At 32.8% G+C, this 9,879-nt stretch overlaps 1 protein-coding gene across 1 annotated transcript in view; it reads right to left on the bottom strand.

Annotated features, from left to right (window-relative positions):
- LOC109057540 (CUGBP Elav-like family member 5) overlaps positions 1-9,879 on the bottom strand; it is a 144,795-nt gene that overhangs the window by 17,471 nt on the left and 117,445 nt on the right. The window contains exons 6-7 of the mRNA XM_042719065.1: positions 9,132-9,290; positions 1,003-1,147 (exon numbers count right to left, since the gene is read on the bottom strand). Of these exons, the coding sequence (XP_042574999.1) occupies positions 1,003-1,147; positions 9,132-9,290 (304 nt within the window). The remainder of the gene's footprint in view (positions 1-1,002; positions 1,148-9,131; positions 9,291-9,879) is intronic.

The following is a 9,879-nucleotide window of genomic DNA, read 5'->3' as shown; positions in this document are numbered from 1 at the left end:
ACAAGAACTAAAAATCTGCAATATATTCTTTACAGCATTTATTAATCTTTGTTAATGTTAGTAAATAATTACAACTGAAATACAACTGATCTGAATTACAAATAAATATAACTGTTAATTCTTAATGTTAATTTACTGTGCATTAAATACTGTCAATACACAGAGCTTTTCATCTGAAAAATGTATTAATAAATGATGAAATTAACATTAATAATGTTGAAATATCATTGTTATACTGTATATGTGTGTGTGTGTGTGTGTGTGTGTGTGTGTGTGTGTGTGTGTGTGTGTGTTGTCTTTGTAGTGTGAAGTAAATTTTATATTTTCTGTTTTGACTCAGATCATTTTTATTAATTATTCAATTTATTTACATTATGTTTTTATTGATTTATTTATTAATTTTAGTTGATTTAGTTATTTTAGTACTTCAAATTAAACTAAATAAAAAAATAAAAAAACAAGAAATGCTGCCTTCACAACTAGCTAAATAAAATAAATGTAAGTTTTATTTTAAATAAGTATTTTAGTTATTTTACTTAAAAATGTTTTTTACTTATTTTACTTATTTTTTATTTTATTTTAAATAAAATAAGTTTAAGCTTTTTAATTTTACTTTATTTCACCTTATTTGATTTCAATTAATGAAAATGTTTTAATATTAGTTAACTATAATATCCCTCTTGCAAGTTCATGTTAACTAATGTAGCTACTTAATGTTAATAAATGCAACCTAATTGTAAAGTGTTATACAAAAAATCACTTCATAAGAACTTAATCTGTCTAGAAAATTCATTTCACACATTTAAGCAGAAGCCTTCTGATCAGAAGGATAAAGCCTTACCCTACATTTGTTGTGTTGAATATCCACTCTCACAAAGCATTTCACATTACTGAGGTTTTGAGCAGTTCTGCTAAATTTTTAGTAAAAAGTTTAAGGTTGAACATTTGAGATCAAACTGACACCTAAATATGATTTTTTTAAAGATTTTGTGTCAGACTCACCTGACACAGGTGTCATCGGGGTGGGAGGCAGGCCGTTCATGTTGAGCGCCCCCACCTGGTGGATCTGTGTCGCTGGAAACGCCACACTGGGCGCTAAATAACCGCCATGAGAGGCCGCCATGATCGCCGCCTGCTGCTGCATCAGCTAAACCGAGAAAACATGTGACATTATATTAAATACACATACTGTAAAATAAAGTGTAACCCACATTACCATGGCATCTTGTTCACAAAAAGTAGTAGTGTTAGTTATATACCTTGACCCTGTCAGAGATGCTACATTCGTCTGTAGGTGTTCAAATAAATTTGATCAAAGTACAATCCTAAAGTGAATTAATGAACACAAATGCACTGTACCATAGCTAATTACTGTAATTATGTCACTATGGCAACAGCCATCTGCGCAAACACAAGAGTTCAAAACAGACATTATGTTCCTTGGAGTAAATAACAAATGCTGGATCTGAGTCCTGAAATGACCTTATATTGCACAAATAGATTTTATTCTGGCCAAATAAAATATATTTAAACCATACTGTAAATGTACGGTATTAACAGTTCAGCTGAAAGAAGTGTTTTAACCAAACAGAATTTTTTCAAATGATTTCCATATTTTCCAAATGTCAAAATATATTGTAATATAAAATCTCCTGGCTTCAGGGGCAAAATATATTGATAATATCAAAGTGCATTTTAGATATATGTGCAAATGTGGGTGGACTAGAACAAACTTGATCTATTTTCTACTTTCTTCAATTTCATGAAGTGCATTTTGAAAATATTTCTAGTGATATTACAATATTATAATAATTGTAATTTTGCGTGTGACACACACACACACACACACACACACACACACACACACACACACACACACACACACATATATATATATATACACACAATACTTAATTAATTTAATTTAATTTAATAATTTATAAATAAATATTGAGGTAGATGATGGCATGTGCCTTTGTGGAACTGATACAAATTGGCTTTCTAGAAGACGGCTGTAACTACACACACCGACTGACCACATCTTGACACGGACAGAGTGTGTAATCTATTCATACGTCAATATAAACCACACTGATCTATAGGATAAACCATTAGCATGCATTCTTAATGACAATGCATTGTTTAGCCGTGATACTGGAGGATGAGATGCTCTGTCAACACCAGAAACCACATTCATTTCAAACACTGTACATAGTACCATGGTATTCTCTGAATTACCCTGGAGTACAATGCAAATCCAGTGTACAGTGTTGTACATGAATATTGCAATCATTTACTAGTGGAGTGTATAACTACATACATATATCCGTAGCACACTGTTGATTACTACAGAAAATCATTTCAGATTGACATGTGTGTGGATTTGGCACAGTAATACTTCTGTAAGAGTGAAGTGTGCACAATTTTATGTCTGCATTTCTTTTCAGCAAACCCTATAAAATGCCAAATAAATGTAATTATTGTACTGAATATGTTTCCAGCAGTTTAATTCAACACTTCTGCTAATCAAATTCACATGGCAAATGAACTCCCGTCCAGCCGTGAGACACAAAGACGAGCAGAAAGCCTCTGTGATAAACTCATTTACTGTGTGTGTGTGTATTTGTGTATGCATCTGCGATTTTATTGAATGCTAATGTGTGCTGAACTCCCCAGGTACTGTGAGGCAATCAGCGCTCCATCATGGACCAATTACTCGTGTAGTGCCACTGCGAGAGGCACAGCTTCAGCCACTCACATGGAGGAAAAGAGGACGACACACGTGTTTATGTATGTTTGCAGGGACATGCTGACATGTGTTGGGGGAAGGATTGGGAAAATGGAAGTGCTTGCTGTATGAAGAAATGAGATGACAATAATAACTTGTTTTGCTGCTCAGTCAAAGTGTAGCTGTAGTTTAAACGGTTGGGCAGCCTCAACGTGCAACAATATAAATGTGTGACTGTTAGAGATCCTGCTGTGGTGTTTATATGCAGCAGACAACACAGTATGCAGATTCGTTTTTTTGTGAATTAATTTATTATGAATAATCATATTTTTGGTATATGTGCATCAAGTGCATAAAAAAGGAATAAATAAATAAAAATACATATATATTTTTTTTAGTTTTAAGTTTTTTATGTATAGAAGCTTGTTTCTGCTAGGATGAAAAATAAAAAAGGATGAAAAAATACAATTGCAACTTTTTATCTCACAATTCGGATTTTTTTTTTTTATATCGAACAATTTGGCCTTTTTTCTTGCAATTCTGTGGGGGGAAAAAGAATTGTAACACATAAACTCAAAATTGTAAGATATAAACTCACAATTTTGGAAGAAAAATCAGAATTGCAAGATATAAATTCAAAATACGGATTTCTTTCACAATTCAGAATTTATATATTACAATTTTGAATTTATAAATTCTGTTTTTTTGTCTTACCACCACATAAAATAAATAAATAAATAAGGTAATCTCACAATTTTTATTTGCAAGAAAACAGTCTGAATTATGAGATAAAAAGTCACAATTACCTTTATTTATTTATTTATTTATTTTTATCCCATGGTGGAAGGAAGCTTCAACAAAGCTGCATTTATTTAATAAAATATGCAGTAATATCAGTAATATGGCCATACTTTACTTAAAATAACTCTTTTCTATTTGAATATATTTTAAAATTTCATTTATTCCTGTGATGCAAAGCTGAATTCTCAGCATCATTATTCCAGTCTTCAGTGTCACACGATCCTTCAGAAAAAAAAATGCTTCTAATATGCTAATTTGCTGCTCAAGAAATATTTTTGATTGTTATCAATGTTAAAACATTTGTGCTGCTTCATATTTTTGTGGAAACTGTGATAAATTTGTTTTTTTTTTAGAATTCTTTGATGAATAGAAAGTTCAAAAGAACAGCATTTATTTTAATTCAATTATATGTAATACATTTCCAGCCAAAAACTATAATAAAATGATATATATACAGTATCATAACCATGACAGAAAATTTACGCCCACTCGTAGCAGAGGCTCATCATTGCTGTTTTGTTTGTGTGCTCAAGTTGAACAAAGCATGCACAACTAGATATGAATCACGAAAATCATATTAAACAACAAGAACGCTGGGAACAAATCATAATTAACATGACAAATACTCACGTCAGGTTAATATCCTCTGAATTGTTTGCTTATGATTAGCAAAAGCTGATTTTCTGTGCAAGAGCCAGGCACTTGCTGTGTGCAATTTTACGGTGATCCACCAGGAGGCAGTGCAAACCACCAACCGCTCCTCAATCACAACACAACACACCCACTCACTCACTGTTTTCAAACTACAGCATGTTTTTACATCAGTCTGGAGCTCTGTTCACAAAATGAACATCATCATTGTGCACAAACCCCTTTCATGGTCACTATAAAAGCCTTTGGATTGAAGCGTGACACAGCAAAATTGCACCGCCGTAACGTTGTTGAAATGAAGTGGATTTGTGGCCTGCTCTTTGTTTACATTGAGAAGGTTTCTGAAATGCCCTTCAGTGCTCAACTGCTCGTGCTTTGGTTCTTGAGCAGTGCACGCTGCAACATTACAGCCTCCAATCCTCTCTCTCGCCTTTATTTGTGTCTTCTATTCCAGTGCCAGGCCTTTAAGACATCAAAGCAGAGCCAGAGAGTGCTGGAGCCAGGCATTATGGGACGTAGAGTACAGTGTCAAATAATCCTTACCAGTGCATTGATCATCATTTTTAGTGCACAAATTGAGATGTTACACCTGCTGTGCTAATTTTTCGACTTCAAAAGGAATAAACCTGGAAAAAGAATAGAGATGAGATTCTCAATCCATTCTGAGCATGAAAGAAAAATAAGAACAACCACAGGCTAATCTCTTTAGGGTTAACCCGCCATTTCTAGCACTGAGCAGAAATCAAAGCTGTTAGTTAGTATTATCATTAACGAGCTGTACTGCAGCTTCAAAAAGAAAAGGAATCAGCCATTCTGTAGCGATACTACCAAGCTCCAGAATCAAATTCCACCGACCCTAGTCATGTAGCAATACTTTATTCTATTCTATTCTATTCTATTCTATTCTATTCTATTCTATTCTATTCTATTCTATTCTATTCTATTCTATATTAATTCTGCTGTATTCTATTATTTATGTCTGTTCTGCTCTGTCTTGTTAGATTCTACATAGCTCTGTTCAATTCTATATGGTTCTATTCTATTCCACTGCATTACATTCTATATGGTTCTGTTCAATTCTATGTGGTTCTATTCTATTCTATATGGCTCTTTTGTGTTTGGTTAGATTTTGTACAATTTCATGTGGTTCTATTCAATTCTATTCAATTCTATTCCACGGTATTCAATTCTATATTGTTAGTTTCTGTTCTGTTTTGTCCAATGACTGTTTTGTTGGATTCTATATGGTTAGTAAAATTTTGTGGTTCTATTCTTTTCTATTCCACTGTGTTCAATTCTATATCATTATGTATGGTTATGTTCTGTCTTAAGACTGTTTTGTTGGATTCTTTATGGTTAGTACAGTTTTATGTAGCTCTATTCTATTCTATTCTACTCTACTGTATTCCATTCTATATGGTTATTTTTCTGTTCTATCCTATCACTTTGTTTTGTTAGATTCTATATGGTTCTGTTAAATTTTATGTGGTTCTATTCTATTCTATTTCAATGTATTCAATTCTATATGGCTCTTTTGTATTTGGTTAGATTTTGTACAATTTCATGTGGTTCAATTCAATTCTATTCTATTCAATATGGTTAGTTTCGATGTTCTGTCCAATGACTGTTTTGTTAGATTCAATATGGTTAGTAAAATTTTGTTGTTCTATTCTATTCTATTCTATTCTATTCTATTCTATTCTATTCTATTCTATTCTACTTTACTGTATTCTATTCTACATGGTTATTTTTCTGTTCTGTTTTATCCTGTGACTGTTTTGTTAGATCTTATACAGGTCTGTTCTATTCTGCTCTGTTCTTTAATATTCTGTCCTCTTTTGAACTCTCTGCTGAGTCAGACTTGGCAATCTTTATGAAACTGTTCTGAAACCACAGCACACTTTTCAACCATCTCAACCCAAACCGCTGACAAAAAGAACCACAATTCCAGAAATCTTCCTAAAAAACTCTCATGTTATTATGCAAATGCTGTTGGCAGGATGTATAATCCCAAAACTTCCTGTGCGGGATAACAGAGCTGCCTGTGTGCTGCTGTATCACACCATGACCAAAATGAATAGTCTATTTCACTTAGTGTATGTGTAAATGTGTGTGTGAGAGAGTGTGTGTTCGTTTTGCCTGCTCTAGGGCAAGATTTCACTATTTAAGGCAATGTCTGAAGTACTACTCATTCTCATTTGAATAATCCACATGCAATTTAAATCAGTCAGGTTCAAACTGAGAGTCTGAACCTGCAGAGAGAACTGTGTTCTGTAAGGTACTTTGCATGTATCTAGAATGAACATACTGTAAGTATGCACATGTGAATGCTAGGTTCATGTAGATAACTAATATATGAAGAGGTCGTCAGTTTAACTAACTTTCATTTGCTTATCCTATCGCTCTCTATTCACTCTCCATTTGATGTAATTGTTGTCTAAAAGACTTTTCTTAACATATATAACCATATATAAACACTAATTTAAAATACAATAAAACTCAATATCAACTAAATAAAACTAAATAACTAATAAATAAATAAACAAACACTTTTTCACACAATATGAAAAGCATTTAAACACATTTTTCCAGATTGTAAATTAAATTATATATTTGTAATACTTCTAAACCTTCCAAACCTTTTGATATCTGACATTTGCTTTTTCTTTAATATATATAATATATATCAATAAAAATACATAATTTTTTTTATATATAGATACCTTTTGATATCTGGCATTTGCTTTTTCTTTAATATATATAATATATATATCAATAAAAATACATAATTTTTTTATGTATTTTTATTGATATTTTTAACTCATCATCAAATTAGGTAATATTAGGCCTTTTTTTGCAAATCAGCAGACTTTTTTTCAAGATGCAGGACTATGTATATCCATGATACTAAAATTACACTGAATTCCCATTACATTGCCGCTGAAAATGCAATGCAAACTCACACTATGAATTGCATAGCACTATAATGCATTACACTGTGCACTGCATTCTGACACATTATGTAATGCAACAATGTGTGAAATCAAACTTGCATAGCTGTAAGTGCTTCATGCACTTAGTTATTTGCGTGCACAATTCAAGATGGATGTGTGATTATACATGTGTGGTTGTATTTACTGTGTGTATGGAGACACAGAACAGGTGGATGATGGGATACCTGGGGGTTTTCCTTCTGTTGGTTCCATGTTTAGATGTCACAGAAGGAATTGCACAACGATAGCACAGTATGTTCACACACGCGCAGGATAATAAGATGCGAGCCGCTTACATGGTGAGGAGGCGCACGTGGTTCTGGCGAAGCATCGTATGGATTATAAAATCAAAGCTGTAGTTTGAAATGTCACACACACACATATGCACACACTTTAGCGCAATGTAATTAAAAACTGAACGCCTGCAGGGTATATGCTATATATAGAGCACGGCGCTCCGTTTGACACGTGATACGGATCCTCAAACTTCCCACTTCTGTGAGACTGAAAAGTATTTAAAATAGCGCATAACTTCCACACTATCAGATCACAGGCTTAATCTGAATCTAATGCCGTTATCGTTTCAAGTAATACGCTTATGAATATGCACAGAAATCCATGTGCTTTGAATACATTATCCATTCCATAAATGAAGTGCGATTCATCTAAAGAAGATGATTTACTCAAAGACGCATTTGGCTTTTCTAACCCCGCTGAGTGTGCCGAACTAGGCCAGGATGATGAAGCTAATAAAAATCATCTTGATATTTGTAAGCCTTTTGATAATATTTGATATATATCTCTATATTTATGTATTTACTCTGAAACGGCTTAAAAGGAACCATCATTTTACCCAAACAGCCGTGGATGCCAAGTCGATTTAAATGATTAATGCGAGAAGTAAAAGAGCAAAAATCTAATTAAAAATAATCTTATTTTTTACTAAATGAAAAACTGATAATCATTTTCATTTACATGCACCTAAATAATCATATAAAGTACATAAAAACTATTTTTAAATGCTGTGCACAGACTTCAGTGAACATTTTAATTGACTGACACAAACTGAATGAATCAGAGCTTTGAACTGACTGATTAATGCAAGAACACAGCAAAAATCTAATTAAAAATAATCACGTCTTTCACTAAATGAAATAGGAAGAATGATATTTAATTATTTTCATTTAAATGCACCTAAATAATCATACAAAGTACATTGAAAGACTTTTTACATGTTACACGCATACTTTAGTGAATATTTTTCAATGATTGATGCCAACAGTTAATTGAATCAAAGTTTTGAACTAGTTGATTACTGCAAGAAATGAAACGGCAAAAAACAAATTTAAAATGATATTTTCATTATCTGACACAAGAAAGAATGACATTTAATCACGTCATTTATATGCACCTAAAAATTCAACAAAGTACATTTTTAAATGCTCCATCCAAACTTTAGTCAATAATTTATTGTGTCAGAGTTTTTAAGTGATTCATAGAAATGGCCCAATAAAAGGTGCAAGCTGCTTATTTTGTATACTTATATTCAAATGTACTCTGAATATTTAATATTTCACTCAGCTCTACTGCAAACACATGAACTCAAAACCACAGGTTACAAAAGTGTCCTTTCTAATCAAAACCAAATACTCAAAATGCAAATGAACCATAAAAACCACACGCTAGATCAATTCGATTCATGTTACTTAGTCCGATGGGATCAAGAGTTCAAATTGCACAGGAACTCTTGGGTTTTTCTGCAAGTATTCATGGCTCGGGAATTGAAATTATGTTAATGCATTATTCAGCAGCGTAGTGAGAGCGAAAAGTGGCTTCAGACAAGGACAGTGGTCATTAATTTGAGGCTATGAGACTCTGTGCATCACAAATGCACAGGAAACGTGTGTTAGATTCTTTAGGCCCTTTAGACACATGCAATGCATGTTGTGTGTGCTCACCGCGTGTGTGTAAGTACTGTAGGTGCTGCTGTAGGTGCTGAACGGCAGGGCCACGGTGGGGTTGAAGATGCCAAACTGGCCGACCATCTGTTGCATGCGACGTATGGTCCTCTCTTTATCAGTGTCAGCGAACTTTACCACCAAACTCGACGAAGCTCCCTGCGAGAGACACATGGACAGTTGTACTGTTACACTGCAACATGCACATAAACATGAATGAAAATCAGCATATTCTACGGTTTTGTAGCACCAAAAACAACTCAGTTTCCAAAATTAAGTCTTTATTCGTTGATAATCTTTCCATGCAAGTAAACTGTGAGAAATATAGCCACGAGTTGTATGGAGTGCTTTATGGTGCTTTTGTGTTCATTTTCATTTATTATTGTTAACTAAAACTACACTGAAAAAAAAAATGGTGTAGAAACTTCTTACTAAGAAAAAAAAAAGTAAATAAATGACAAAGAAACAATAAACAAAAATTGAATTAAACTAGATATTTTTAAAGTAAAAAAATAAAATAGTATTTTCTTGTAAAATTTCTTCGTAAAATGTTGTAAAATGTACTCTTTTTCTCTTCAACTTAGAAAAATCTTTATAGCACAGTATATTAGAAACATGTTTGTCAACTGAAATCAAGCTGAAATAAACTATAATTATTAGATAAATCACTTAACTAATATTTGAAAAAATAAGTTTAGGCTGAAGCACTAAAATCAGCTGGATGAAAATAAATTAACCAAAATAGTGA

The sequence above is a fragment of the Cyprinus carpio genome, chromosome B2, assembly GCF_018340385.1.
Source record: "Cyprinus carpio isolate SPL01 chromosome B2, ASM1834038v1, whole genome shotgun sequence".
Classification (NCBI taxonomy): Eukaryota; Metazoa; Chordata; class Actinopteri; order Cypriniformes; family Cyprinidae; genus Cyprinus; species Cyprinus carpio.
This window is presented reverse-complemented; position numbering and strand designations above follow the sequence as displayed.